The sequence below is a fragment of the Haliaeetus leucocephalus genome, unplaced genomic scaffold (assembly GCF_000737465.1).
Source record: "Haliaeetus leucocephalus isolate CR32 unplaced genomic scaffold, Haliaeetus_leucocephalus-4.0 Scaffold147, whole genome shotgun sequence".
NCBI lineage: Eukaryota > Metazoa > Chordata > Aves > Accipitriformes > Accipitridae > Haliaeetus > Haliaeetus leucocephalus.
In genome coordinates, this window is record NW_010972583.1 from 1,741,472 (window position 1) to 1,756,905 (window position 15,434).

At 38.3% G+C, this 15,434-nt stretch overlaps 1 protein-coding gene across 1 annotated transcript; it reads left to right on the forward strand.

Annotated features, from left to right (window-relative positions):
• The first annotated feature begins 223 nt into the window (after positions 1 to 223).
• Positions 224 to 14,893, forward strand: DEPDC1 (DEP domain containing 1). Its single transcript, XM_010561506.1, has 11 exons — positions 224 to 271; positions 1,050 to 1,315; positions 1,987 to 2,137; positions 3,344 to 3,462; positions 3,889 to 4,019; positions 4,337 to 4,384; positions 7,661 to 7,801; positions 9,775 to 9,947; positions 10,929 to 11,105; positions 11,382 to 11,567; positions 14,753 to 14,893. Exons 1-11 carry the CDS (start codon positions 224 to 226, stop codon positions 14,891 to 14,893), a joined length of 1,581 nt encoding a protein of 526 aa, XP_010559808.1.
• Positions 14,894 to 15,434: the final 541 nt, after the last annotated feature.

Here is a 15,434-nt window from a genome sequence, read left to right on the forward strand (position 1 = left end):
TCGGAGGGCGCAGGACCTACGAGCCATCACCTTCCTCCCGCCTTCCCCCTCAGGACGCCAACGCCTGCGTCACGCCAGGCGGCACGTGCCCCCCCCACCCCGGGCTCGCCCAATCCGCTTCCGCGGGCGGCTCGCGCAGCGGATTCAAACGGCGGCGGCCGTTGGGCTGCGCGGAGCAGGGCGGGCGGCCGGCCGGAGGGGGGACGGGCTGCGCCACAGCGAGATGGAGAGCCGGCCGGCCGCCCCGGGGCCCTACCGCGCCACCAAGCTGGTGAGGATCGGCGGGCTTGGGGGTGCGGAGCCGGCCGGGGCGGCCTGGCCGTGGGCTTTGGGTTTTACGGGCCGCGCTCGGTGCGGGTTTGTGGGGTGGGAGGAGGGGGAGGAAAGTCGGTTGCTGCCGCGGGTCCCGGGCCTCCCGTCAGCCCGGGTCTCTGCCTCATGGGTGAAGCACAAATTAATATTAACCGCTGCCACCCAACGTAAGGGACCCCGAGACCCTCCCTGGTTAGGGCCTGCGGCGGTGGCAGTGCCTTGCGCCTTGAAAACGGGGCGACAGCTTGGGAAGAGGAGCCCGCTAATTATAACATGTCACCTCAATTTGTGCGAATAAATAGGGAAGGAGGAAAATACTTTAAAACTGGTTTTTATGTACTCTGATAGCTGGATTCGTGTTGCGTCTGAGCGCTGCTCCAAATTTGAAGGCTGTGGTTTGACAGTGCCTCGGGAGACGCCGTTGATGTAAATGCTGGGCATGTGCGGACTGGGTCAATAAAACTCGTTATGTTTGTGAAACTCTAACCTTGTTTTCGGTTACAGAAGAATGAGATAAAAACCCAAGTGAAATGTCTACGTGTTCTTTAATCTGAACTTTAACGTTTCTATATTAATACTACTACTGCGTTATTTAGTGTAACTATCAATCTTTGTTAGTATTAATGTTGTGACTTCATTTATATGCTTATAGTCAATAATATTGCTTTAATTGATACTTAAAATGATCAACTTCAGGCTTTAATCTCACACTCTCTGCTGTTTTGTTTCCCATACAGTGGAATGAAATTACAAAGTATTTCCGAGCGGGCATGCCATTAAGGAAACACAGGCAACATTTCAAAAAACATGGAAGCTGTTTTACTGCGTCAGAAGCTGTAGAATGGCTCCATGAAGTATTAAGGAATAACAGTAACTTTGGTCCTGAAGTTACTAGGCAGCAGACTGTTCAGTTATTAAGAAAGTTTCTCAAGAATCATGTAATTGAAGATATAAAAGGGAGATGGGGATCTGAAAACTTAGAAGACAATGGTGTGCTGTACAGGTACTGCAATGAAGACCAGTTAAAAGAGCTCTTCAGGTTGAGAACCGTATTTAAAAATCTGAGTGCTCAGATTCTCAAAAATATCTTGCTTTGAGTTGAGCAGTTAGGCCAAAACTCAATTATTAGCACCATTTTACTCACTGTTTTACTTTACTCCGACTTGCAGTATCAACCATATATCCTGTATGCTGAGGGCTGTTTCCGTGCTTTTGTCTAGCCAAGTTTTTCAGTGGCATGCATGCTACTCTCAAGTGCTTTGGAGGGGAGCCAAGGGGAATTTACTGTAGCAGCTGCATGCTGTGCTACCAGTCCTGTGTTTACTTCTCTTGTACGTTTTGCAGAAAGTCCAAGTGGGAAACAGTCTTTCCTAAGTCATTAAATTAAAGGTATTAATGGCCCTCACTTCTCAAATTCTGCTCTCAGTGCTGTATAAATATTTGAGTATCTTCAACTTGACTTTGGAATCAAGAAAAGTAGCCCAAAGCTAATTTATAGTATGAAAACGTTAAACAGTGTTCTGAAGAGAAAATTTCACCATCTTTTCTTTTTACTTTCCTGAATCTTTTCGCAATCTTAGGGAATTACACTGATAGGGTACGGTTTTCATTAAGTGACTTCTTATATTTTTAATCTATTCTAAATGTATTTAACATCTCTCCTATTCATTACAGATTTCCTTCAACATCTCCAGTTAAACCTCTACCAAGTTCATGTCCACCAAAGGAGAACTTGGAAAACTTCTCTAGAGACAAAGAAAGACTTTTTAAACTGCCGCATTTATCCAGGAGAACTTTTAAAAAACATGAGTTACTACAGTCTCTGGTAATAACTTGCCTTTCTTACATAATTGTAGTTGCCATGTAATTTCTTTATTCTTGAAAGAAGCAAACACCCAGAAGCAATCATCTTTTAGTGAAACTGTTCTGTTGTGTCATCTTCCCTTCTAGCTGAAAAAATGTATTGGTAGGTTCTTCTAGATAGTGAAATAGAACATTTATGTTGGTATTATAGAAAGATGCAGTTATATTTTATAATGAAGTGTCTTGGTGACATGTGCTGTTTCTCTTCTTGCATGTACAAAAAGAAATTTTGCTAAATGGCCCATAAATATTCAAGCAAAACTGTAACACGGCATTTTTGAAACCCTGTCAGCAAGTGAAAGGGATTATGCATTTGACAGGAGAAATTAAGTATGCTCTTAAACCTGTAAGAAGCTGTTTTCTAATCTTTGTATTGTCAATAGGTTTGTTGGGAAGGGAAATTGGGGTAGGGGTGTTGGTAAAGTGTTATTGATGCAGCCATGTTACCTAAGCAGAAAGAAGGGTCATTTGACCCCCCCATCCACTGTAGTATAGGGCTAATTTTGCATCAATATGATCTGGGATTACACAGAGTTTTAGTTGTGTATATATGTGTAAGCAATTGAGCATCTTGTGTCATCAGTATGGGAGGTATTTTTGTTTTCTTTTGGATTGTTTTGTTTGTTTTGTCTCCTTCAGTGCAGAATTATGCCTGCTACAGTATTTTAAAGAATTAGGAGGGCTGGAAGGTGGAGTTCTAGAAATTATTGGGACAATATGTTCCTGTTGAAACTTAATATATTTTTTTCATTTAGGACAAGTAAAAGGCACAAATTATTTAACTGTTCTGCTTACTTTTTGAAAAAGATTCAATGTGAGTGTTTAGCCCTTTATTCTTTGAGATTTGGGGATATGTACGTACTTTCTGAATTTAGACTGTGATCCTAAAGGAGAATACTTCGCCTACTAATACATTTGGATTTGATGTATTTCTATCTTTTAAAGTGCTGACTTCTGAGTTGATTAGGTCTTTTTCATAGTGTCTTTTTTTGCTTTTAGTTGGGTATGCTTACATTTCAGTGCTGAGACTGTTAAGGTTACTCCCTTGATCGTGTTTTAGAATTTAATATTCTGCAGAATGCCCTAGACTTTTGAGAACAATTTTTACTTAATTTTGAATTATCTTAAGAGGCTTGTTTATCTTACTGTAGAAACCACTCATTTTCAGGAAAACTTAGAAAAAACAAACCCAGATGTAATAGAGGAAAATAAGGAAGACATTCTGCATAGGAAGGAAATAAGCCACGAATATGTGCAAGAAACTTGGAGAAATATAATTCTAATACAGTAAGTATTAAATTGTAAAAAGTACCTTCTTGTATATGTGCTTTGGGCATGTAATGGCCCAATCAAGGTTTTGGCTTGCAAATTTTAAAATTATGTTTCAGGTTTAATGTTTTTTACTAACTATTGTTTACATATGCTTTCTCATGTATTTATTAACATTGGATTGTTGTATTTAAGAAACTTTTTGAAATCTATTGTTGCTGGTGTTGAAGTATATTTCAAGTATCATAGATGCTCGTTCTTAATGGGTTTTGGTGTTTGTCCCAGGAAAAAGTGTGTCCTCAAATTGTCCTTCTGCAAGCGTGAATTTATTTAACAGCAAACTAGCTTATCAAGTAACTGGTGTTTGAATAGTACAGAAAGAACTTGTTTTCATTCATTACTAGCAAACCTTTTAGACAACATCTGCTCTTTTCCACCCCACAGTTTGCAAACCATTTTAGGCATCCCATCTTTGGAAGAAGTCTTGCAGCCAACACAGATAGTTCCTGAGTATGTCATATACAATATGACTAACACGAGCAAACACGGTGTTGTTATTTTGCAGAACAAATCAGGTAAGATTTTGTTTGTTTGTTTCCTGTTTTTGCTTAAAGATTCTGTATGGTGCATTGTAACAAACAGTAAATGATATTTAAAGTAATATGTTTCATGGTCTGTCTCTTACACTTTTTTCCAAACTAGAGTACAGTTCAGTATGTTTGTTTAGAAGGTTTTGTAAGTGTATTGCATTCACACTTAGATTACATGTGTGTAGCAATATTTGAAATTAGTTTTAAATTTGATCTTTTATATTATTACATGTGTGCCATTATTTGTACTAGTTAAGTCTTTGGGTTTATGTATAAATACTGTACTTGTTTGTTTCTTTTAGAAGACCTCCCTCACTGGGTGTTGTCAGCTATGAAATGCCTCGCATACTGTAAGTCACTGAATAGCTTTCAAGTTCCAGAAACCTATTTTGAGGTGAAAGTGAAATATACTTGCATGTTAATGTCAATCATGATGTTTCATTTTGGAAATCCAAATAATCTAAGTGCCTTGATCTGTTGAGAAGGGATGAAAGCAATACATGGCAAATTACTGCACAAAAATGTAACCTAAATGTTAACATATATTAAATATGTTATATTTCAGGCAATCAAGATATCAGTCCTTTAGGAGTCTAGCTAGTTATCCTGCTTTTAGGTTGCATCGTCTGATTCTGCATATGAGTTTTTGGCAATGTGAACAGATTAAATTAGTGGAAGAAGAGGGGCTTCGGTGTTCCTTAATCCATGAAATGTATGGGAGAATTAATTAAACTCTAAGCTTTCAGTGGAAGCATGCTGTCTGAGGACATGAAAAAGTTAAGGACTGTTTTTTACACAAATAATTCCTATTAACAAAGAGTCAGGCAGGGAGAAAACTTGAGTGGTTGGGCAAAACATGTGTGGTTTCTTCTAATGCAGGTTTTCAGAAGTAAAGGGACTTTCCTTTTCCAGTTACTGGCTTTGAGCTGGACTAAAACACTTCCTGCATCTCATATTAAACTGGGGAGGCCAATTCACAGAAAACCAGTTGTCTTGGAAGAAATCAAACAAAATTTTGCAAAGGATTTGAGACAAAAGCATGCTCCTATAGTCAGCTTTATTACTAAATTTGTCACAAGAACAGAAGGAAGAGTTCCACTCACTTGTTCTTGGATCCTGGACTTGGAGTATAGCTCCTCTGGTACTTCCTTATCTGCTTCCCCACCTTTTTCTTAAACTGTCTTTAGAAAAAGCTTATGCTTAAAACCCAGTAAGATACCTTTATAGTTCAGCTGTGGAAAATGAAGGCCTTCAATGCCTTACCAATCACTGCGTGGCAGATGAGATGGATTTTTAAAGTCAGACATTTTAGCTGTTAAATGTGTTGTGTGACAGAACTGAACTTTCATTGTTTGCAGATGGAGAGTCAGTCTGCATGCCTCCCTTATTTTGGTATTAATGTATGAAATATCAAGCAGCGAAACTGAAAGTGGTTATAACTTACAGAAAACCTAGTGCTTCTCTGTTTTGTTTTCTTTGTGTATCTGCTTAAATGTAAAATTTAGTAAGGTGTGATGTTAAATCTTAAGCTTCAGAAAAGAAGCATCAGTTACCTAAGGCATTAGTGTTATGTGTACTTGAGCAGCTGCCTTGGAATTACTGGGAATGTATTTACTGTGGAGTAATACAATTAACATAGGTTTTCACACATGGAGGGAGTGGGGGAGTACTTTCTCAGTGAAGCTATGAAGTTCAGTTTTTAATGGCTCAGTCTGATGTGGATTCTCTTGCTAATAAAGGAGTGGTTTTGTTCTTCAGCATGTGCTGTAGCAGACTTGTGTGGTACTAATCACCTTTTTCCTTTACAGTGCCATTGATTTTTATGCAGCTTCACAGAATCTAACTGCCTTTGAGGCTTCCTTTGTCAGATGTGTTTGAAATTGTGTTACAAACACATACAGATCACAATTTGTAAGCTTTGCATCTCTATGAAGCAGGCTTTGAAAAGATTCTGGAGAAGCAGAGGACAATTAGACTGACCTTCCCCCCCCCAAAAAAAAAAAACAAACCAACCCTGCCTCTTTAAATGGCTAACAGGGCATGCTAGACTTAGATGAGTGCCTCAAATGAAATCAGAGATGATGAGCTCTTTTTATATGTGTGCTTGCCCTGCTGTTTAAGTCTTGCCCTGATTCCTGGCCATCTCCTTCATTGGTTCCCCTCAAAGCTATAGTAGCTATAACATGGTTGGATGGTGTTTATACATCAGTATATATCTCTAGCTGCTCAGTGGAACCGTGGTAGGAGTCCATGCAGGGTTAGTGTGGTTTCAGAAGTTCAGTTTGCAGCATATGCGCTTGTGAAAATGACACACACGCCCTTTTTTTTTTTTTTCCTTCAACATGACACTTTTTCTTCAGCTGCATTCCCAAATATATAGAGCCTCTTACCTGAAGAGCACTGTTAGGTAAAGCAGAACAGGGAAGAGCTTGGTGAGTGGATTTAAGTCAAAGTGGAAAAAGTAGCTGAGCACTGGTCTTTGAGCATTTCAATACCTTAATTCTCACATCAGTACTGTATTTAGAACTGATAGGTCTTTGTATTCATGAGATGAAAACTGCAGGCAACCTTTCTGGTTTTTTTGAATTCTCAATTTCTAATTTGAGTGGATTAGCTCAAGTGGAGATTTTATCTCTGCATCTGCTAGCTATACTGTAACCAAATGATTAAGGCGGTAGTTACTTTGCGCAGTGAAAACTAAAAATATGTACACTGGCAGGGGGAATACTGCTCTACTACATATATATTTTAGTGTAGTAATGTGATTATGATTATAAAGGTTGATCATATCAAAAGTTAAATTTTCCCTGGTTCTATGTGTAATTAAAACTGCCATCTCCTAATTCATTACAATTGGCTTTGTAAGGTAGCTTATTTAATTTGTAGGAGTTCAGTGGAGTATGATAACATTAGGGTTAAAAGATCTGTACAATGTCAAATTTTATTCATACCTGGACCCCTTTCATTCATTCTTTTTCTTGTCTGTAGCAACGTGGTCAAGGTTTATTAACCAGATCTCCTGGATTATTGGATTGTTTATCTGTCCACTTCTGAAGAAAAGATCCACCATGGGAGTAGTGGTGAACAAAACTTTCTCTTGGTGAACCGTTTGAATAGAGGAGTTGTAAAGAGGAGGTCCCCACAAAGGGAAAAGATGCTGACCAGCTCTGTTCGGCCTATGCGTAAAGCAACATGTATATATATATTGTTGGGCTTCTCAGCACACTCTTCCAAGTTGGTCATAGCATAAGCTCCTTGATCTGGAAGCTAGAGCTCCCTGTGGGAGAACTGAGATTACTGTAGTTTGGAAGTTTGTGATTATCTTGCTGAGGAACCTATAAAGGGCATAAATGAGTTTTTTTTTATTTCCTTGGTGTGGAACAGCATGTTGAAACTGAGCACAACTCCTCAGTGGCTATATAGAATATTTTATACTGTTTTTGCTTACAAGTGGTATAGTGCTGAACTAAACTAAATATTTGTATATTGCTGGCATGGTTCTTTTCTTGTGAAACAGTCATTCCTACAAGAACAAACTTATGTTCACTTTTTAATTTTATTTTTTTTAATAATGGAGTTGTGAGAGTAAATACTTTTGTGAATTTTCTTTCTTCACCTCTTTTTAGGGCCTAGAAATAATGACATGAGCCAACCAACTTACAGTGGGTTTGAACGGGATGTATTCAGAACAGTTGCTGATTACTTTCTCAATCTCCCTGAACCATTACTTACTTTTGAATACTATGAACTTTTTGTTAATATTTTAGGTATGTATGAATTTAGAAATAATCAGTGCAAGCTATAAGTTTATATCAATTGGGGAACAAATCTGTAATTCAAAGCAGACCTTGACCCCCTAATCTGTATGGCAGCTTGAATCTGAGGAATATCATCAATACTATCATTCTGTATTACAATATTAACTGAAATGCAGCTCTGTCTCATAATATCCTATATAAATTGCTGTCTGAGCTAACATTCTAAATATGCAATAACCATAATTTAAAAATATGTGCTTGTTCTGCCAGTTCCTCACTATTGCAGTGTTAACTTTATTCTTGCCTGTTGGTTGCAGTTATCTTGTTACATTGCTTTTGGACTGAGCTAAATTTTTCTTAGGCTTTACTAACTGAGTCAACTATAAATTAGTGTCTCTGTATTTGTTGTCTTCTCTGCTCAGTTAGCAACTTTCTTTCTGAGCTTGTTCATTTTCATACCACTTGCATCTTAACTTATATTTCATTTTCTGATAGTTATGTGTGGCTACATCACAATTCCAGATATATGCAGTGGAAAACATTCTGTCCAAGATGAGAAATGTGACCCACAACCTTCAAAAACTCTTCACTTGAACTCTTTCAAGTCAACTGAGTGTCTTCTTCTAAGCCTGCTTTGCAAAGAGCCTGACAAAAAAAAGAAAGACTATGAAGCTTCCAGGAAGTCTTCTTCAGAAGAGCTAGCTATTGAAAAACAATGTGCAAAGAAATTGCAGCAATATAAACTGACATGTAAACAAGGTAGTGCTGATAATCTAATAGGAGGAAGTTGTCAAAATCTTTCAGGTTTCAGGAATGAACAAGATCCACCTCAAGCATTTAGGACAAGATGTTACTCTTTGGAAAGAATTGGACATGCTACTTCAAGTGTATGTAATAAAGGAGAAGCTGATTCCCTCAGGCAAAGTGATGTGAACACCATCCTGGGCACAAGAAATGGAAAACAGTCACTACCATATGAGCATAAAGCTAATTCTGTACTGGGGCTTGGTTTTGATAACACATGTCAAAAACAAACCCATGGTATCAAGAGAGTGTCTGCCTCAACTCTTCAGAATAAAGAGCTATATAATGAAAAGCACGGATCGAAGCAAATATGTAGGTCTCTGAGTTTACTTGGCAAGAGGGACTCCAAAAGTTGCACTAGCATTAATGTACCAGTTGCTGAAATCACAGTAAAGCCAAGGTCTCAACTTTGTGGGCAAGGAAAACCAAATACCTCTGGTGTGGCTTCTTCAGTGGACGTCAGGACTGAGGTTTCTGATATCACCATCAAAAAAAGACTCTGCAAAAGTACCACAGAACTCTCAGAATACTCTTTCACTCACTCTTATATGTTGACTGGCACGCAAAGTAAGATGGCTTTCTGAAGCATGTTGTATTGGCTTATTGCGTTGTCTAACTAATCTTTGCTTCCTTAATCTTTGGCACTGTTGCTAGGTTTTTTGATATGCATATAACATCACCTATGGGGCTTTAAAAAAAAAAAAATTCTGGTTGCTACATTGCTCTGTCTAACGGCAGTCTTTCCTATCTCTGCTAACAAACAGTAGCATGTAGTATCTTTGGAGTCTTAAACTTGATGTGTCAGTAATTCACCCTTCTGTTCAGGTAAGTCATAAGAAATTCTGACCTAGACACTGTTTAAGAGTGAGGCAGGGCATTTGCACAGACCTGCCTGTTGAAGGAGATGTCTTTTTCCGGTCTTTGAAACACGTTTTCTGGAAGTAGTTCTGTGAATAATGTTAGTGTCACTTCTTAATTGTACTAGCAGTTTATCATAATGAAGCAAGTTGAGTGTGACCACACAAAAAAAGGCCACATAACATTATCTACTATGTTACAGCTGATTTCTATGAAACATAGATTATTGTCCTTGAAAAAAAAAAGAAATTTCTGGTACTGAGAGAAAAATATCCTAAAAGTTTGTTCAAGTCTTAATGACAGCCGTCTTTAACTTGTAGATCTCCTTCAGCCTCATTTAGAAAGAATTGCCATTGAAGCACTACAGATATGTTGTTTGTTGCTTCCACCACCAAATCGTAGAAAGATTCAGCTTCTAATGCGTATGATCTCTCGGATCAGTGAAAATGTTGATATGCCACGACTGCATGATGCAATGGGCACACGTTCTTTGGTAAGAGAATGATGAGTGCAGTTATTTCTATGTTTTTTTTAAGAATATTGCTGAAGTAACGCTAAGAATGCTAGCTGTATTTCGTACTTGAGGTTCTTGGCTCATTGCAATTAAATAGTGATTAACGGGCAATTTTTCATGTCCAGAATATTTACAAAATCCTGATTTGAAGCAAGTGCTTTCTTGTCTCCATCCTAATATATTTCAATTATTAGTGTTGCTTTTGTTTAGTTTGGGAGGAGAAGGGAAATAATTTCTTAAGAGTGCAAATGATTGTTTAGTCTGATTTCTCACCTAACTGCCATTTAACTTAAAAGGTGTTGGCAAAGTGTCTGTAGAAAACCTTTCTTGGGCTGAACACTTGTGTATGTGAAGTTATGACAAAAACGGTTCCAAAGAAGTAAATTGATTGCCTAGTGAGTTTAAAGACTAGCTTTCAAGGTCTGAGTTCAAGCTTTCATTGGAATGACTAATGATTTTTTGTCAAGCAAGATGAGGTAAAACAGCAAAGTATCTGCACATGCTAATTTAAAATAAGCCTACTAAAAGCTGGAAATATGAAAGCTGTAAAAATGTTTTTTAAAGCTATTTAAAACTGGATCTTGGTGTGCATTAGGTCTTGGTTAAGTTGGCTCTGCAGGGTTTTTTTAATCACCTCACTTGTCTCAAGATGGCTAATTGAAGATGTACACTTTTCTACAGGGGAAGACTTTTTCTTATTATTACCTCTTTAAATATGTATTTCTTAATTGAAAGTACTGTTCAATCCAAAAACAGTACAAGTCTAATGTTATAAGAAGGTACTTTATTTCAGATGAGGAAAAAATTATAATTGGTTTTCTTCCTCTCTTGACCAGTGGTGCAGGCAAGAGAGATTGCAATGAAAGTTGGTATTGGAGGATTCATTGTGCCACTTGTGTAGACTGGAAAGAAGGCAAATCCCTCAACTTCACGTACTAATGATCTGCTAAACACTTCTAGATGATACAGACTTTTTCTCGATGCGTGCTATGCTGTGCAGAAGAAGTAGATCTTGATGAGCTGCTTTCTACACGATTAGTTTCATTTCTAATGGACCATCAACAAGAAATATTTAAAGTACCAACTTACCTGCAGGTTGCAGTGCGAGATCACATAGAATACGTGAAGATGGCTCAGGTTGGTGGCATGACAGAAGTTTAAGTTCATTTGCTAATTGCAGAGTATTTGTTACTTCTGAAGGTGGGATGGGAAAACTGCAAATAAACCCACTATATTTTGAATGTAAACTTTTATTAAACTGTTGGTGCAATCATAGATACTAGCTACGTTACAATGTTTTGCGACTCATGATGTTGCTGTAAGTTAGTATGCTTGGATATTTCTTGGGTACCTTCTTACTGAAGTAGTACATAATCATTTGAGTATATGCAGACCCTTCAACTCTTGTTTCAGTGCAAACATCCAAAGGAAGAAATTTGTGCCATATTGCCAACATATTCATACTGCAAACAAATAACTCCTCAGGAGTTTGAAGAACAAAAGGTTTCTACCTCTCAAGCTGCAGTGACAGAGCTCTTAGAGAACATTATCAAAGATAAAAACCTGTCTGTAAAAGACAAAAAGAAAAAGTTAAAACAGGTAAGAAACTTGGTGGATATTTCTTCTGCTTCTGAAAACACCTTTTTGAGGGAAGGATCTCAGTCACTAGACCCTGGTACAGAACAAGAGCAGACTGTTGTTACATTAGAGGGTAAAGAAGTTTGGCAGAAAATAAACCCCTTTGCATTCCAGCTTGTCCTCAGATATCAGAGGGGCTAGGCGCGGCTAGGCTTAGATTCTGAGTGATGCCCAGTTTGACACTGTAAGTCCAGTCGCATTCAATATATTGAACTACCTCGATCACAGATACACAAATAGCGCGATGTACTTTCAGTCTAGTCGTGTTCAATGAACTAACATGGCCAGACTTAAGGAGCTTGGTCGCATTCAGTGAGAACCCTCACAGCTAGATTAATCAATCATGCAGTTTATTGAAGCAACAGAAGTACAGGTTCTTTTGGAATGCTGGTGATAAATACACTGTCTGCAAAGCACACGCAAATAATAATACAGTCGACTGCAAGCACACTAAATTATGGAAAAAGATTTCTGAGTTTCCCAGGGAAGCACTCGGTATAACTGAGGGTTCAAATCTCACCCAACAGGCGTCCCTGTGGGGGGGAAGAGAGGTTCAGCCTGTCAGCTGATCCCAGAAATCAGTGATGTCCTCCTGACTTGTCTATGATGGTGTTTTCCCTAGCATTCCTCCTCTCTAAAGCCATTTTAATACTATTTTCTTATTTTTAGGTGGAGCTTGAGTGATTCTAGTCATACATACCTTTATTATGATTGGTGTAAAGTCTTCTTGCTTTACTTCTGAAGGTATAAGCTAGAGAAATTCAGAGCGCGTGCTCAGTGAGGAGTGGTCGCACCTTGAAGGCGGGTAGCCTTTGGGACAGAGGTGTGTTTTGGTATTATAATGAGCGAATTTTATCCAGAGGACTTGACTGACAGAAAATGGAAAAATGCTGGTGCAAGGCTGGCTCAGGATAACAACCATGCGGTTTATCAGTTCCATAGTGCCATCCAGTTCCCGTCCCTGTGATGATATCCCAGAGCCTGGCCACAGTGTTTCCACTCCGCTCCACCTCCCATGTTGTTTCTCAGAGTCAGCAAACCAAGCTCCCCTGGTGTTGCTAACATCTAAGGTTGCAGGTTATGTTGCTTAGGGAATTACTATGGAACAGATTCCTTGCATATCCACTGCATTCCGCCCTGGAGGTTTATCTTCTCTTAAGAGGTGGGCGTATCAATAAGTCAGCTCCAGCAATCATTTCACAACTGTATAGAGAGAAATGCTCGTTTTATAGAAGAGAGCTGTTTAATGTGTTTTGACTGTGTGCTCTGATTGGGATTTTAAAGATGGTGTCTAATACAGTATTTGATACTGTCTGGCAGCAGTGGTGTTCAAATAATGGTTTAAAACCAGTATAAAATTATTCTAAGATACTGCTTTCCATTACATAATGTGTGATAGAATTATAGCATGGTTTCTTGTGGTGCACTGGCTGTACAAGTTTACTGTTAAAATGCTATAGATGGGCTTAAAATCAATAGGCGATAAAAGCAGTGATTTTTTGCTCAAGCTCTATCTGTTCAGAGTTCTGAAACATTCTTTTCTGTGGACTTAGCTTTGTGTTTTGTAACGTGTATATTGCTCAAGATTATCTGGTACTTCTATGGCCTACTAATGTATTGCCTAATACTAAAGCTAAAATACAGCAGTTCTGGCAGGATTTAATACTGGAGGGTTTTTTCTTTTTTGGAGAACCTTTGACAAGTATTTCTGACCAATTGAATAGTATTGTACTTGTCCTAGAATCTCCTAAGCAAGTCTTGTGACTCAAATTTGAAAAAGCAGCTTTTCAGAGCAAGCACATTTCTTTCTCTTTGGTGCCCCTCCCCCAGCTTCTGCAACACTGACTTTCATATGTGTTGTGAAAACTTTCTGGTCCTGTAAAAGCAAAGGCTGGACTTTTGTTCAAGTTCATTAAAACTTCCTGCATGTAAAGAAGAGTACTTAATTACAGTCAATTAAAACTTGGAGTAAGCAAGCAGTAAGAAGTGATACACAGGAGCACTTGAAGCAGGTGAAGTGGGGAGGAAGGAAATAAACTAAAATCCTCTCATAGTAAAACTTGAAGTACATACTTAAATTTTGGTGAGTTCCCACCAAAGTCCGGAAGCAGCTTGTACTGCAAGGGCCACGTGTTAGCAAAGTTTATTTTTAAGATTTGTAGAGCTATATTGTTATAGTCTTGCCAGTTGTGCTGGGATAGCTGGTGATGTGATAAATCACAACTTTTTGGAGCAGTTTATATATATAAAGTTTTGATACTTTGAATTGGGCAAGCCAAATACATGGCACGCACTAGAGGGTTAGATCCAACTTGTATCAATGCCAAAAGTTACAAATGGTGTCATTTTCTATAGGTTGAATCAATCGGCAGAAAGCTGTGGCTGATGCATAGGTGTATGTACCATTATTCCTTCCTGAGGCCTTACACAGGAAACAGGCAAAATGTCAAAAACATGTCTCTGAAACCAGATATTTTTGTTTAGCTGTATATCTGCAGGAATTGAAAAATTAACTCCCTTGGTTAAGTATTAAGCTTTCCTGAGAGAATACCTTCAAAATCTGCTGAACCTTAACTTCCATTTAGGTAAAACATTCATCATTGTGATTCTTGAAAGACAGCTTTCCAAGCATAAACAGAATAGATGCCAATGCTGGCTGGACAGCATGGCTTTTCACATGGGTAGCTACTGTGCCTTGCTTGGGGGGTGGAATGCTGGTCGTGCTGTTCAAACCGTAAGCAGCATTGCTGTTAATCAGCTGATGAACAACACGGTGAGCAACTGCAGACTCATTGCTAACGGAGATCCAGGCAGTTAGAACAGTACAACATTTGCTCACAGCGCTGTTCCACTCACAGCAGCTAAAAATCCTTGGGAATAAAATGCGATTAGAAGCTTTTCTCATTTCAACAGAAGATGAACTGCCTGACAAAATTTGACTGATTGTTTATCAGTTGTGAACTCATAAGCATAAAGGGCCACGGCTTTGGTTAAGTGTCACAGCAGAGTTACTTTACATGCTGATAGTCTTGCTCCTCCTGCTGTTATGCATCCTCACGAAGTGATTCATGCTCAAGCCCTGCACAGCTGGAGTTTTTGGTGGAGTCTGATATTTTATTTTATTTTTTTGTTTTTGTGTTTTCTAGTTTCAGAAGGAATACCCTTTAATCTACCAGAACAGATTTCCAACTACAGAAAATGAAGCAATGCTATTTGATAACAAACCTACCATCAAACAACCAGTGCTTAGCCTAAGAAAACCAGGATTTCGTAGCCTAAGATACTAATTTCACCACACCTCAGCTGCTTATTTATTTTGTGGATGTATGTATGAATGATTTGCCAAAGGGCACTTTCTACAGAAGTTTGGTGGCTGTGTGTGTAGAAGAAAAATGTTTACATGGACACTATGTCGAAAGGTGCCAAAATAACTTTTTTTTGTGCAGATAACTTTTGAATGACTGCTAAGAGAGAAATAAATATTTATCTGTTTACAAATTATTACAATATACTATGCTCAGTAAAATAAATGTGAAAATAAGCATGAGGCTATTAGTAACCAAAAATTTATATATGATTTTCATATGGGAAACTAACGATATGCATATTGTTGTAACTTTTTTAATGTCTGTTCAGGAATTTGTGCCGTTTATTACAGTTTATGTAGGTTTTTAAATGTCTATGTTGTGAATAAGTGCCTTCTTTGTATTCCTAAAATACTTGTCTTTAAACAAATCAATGTTCTTTGAGTTTGGGACTAATTTAAAAGTTGGTTCTGTTGTTTCCAAGGGAGCCAGAAATTCACCATAAATAAATGATTGTCTGACT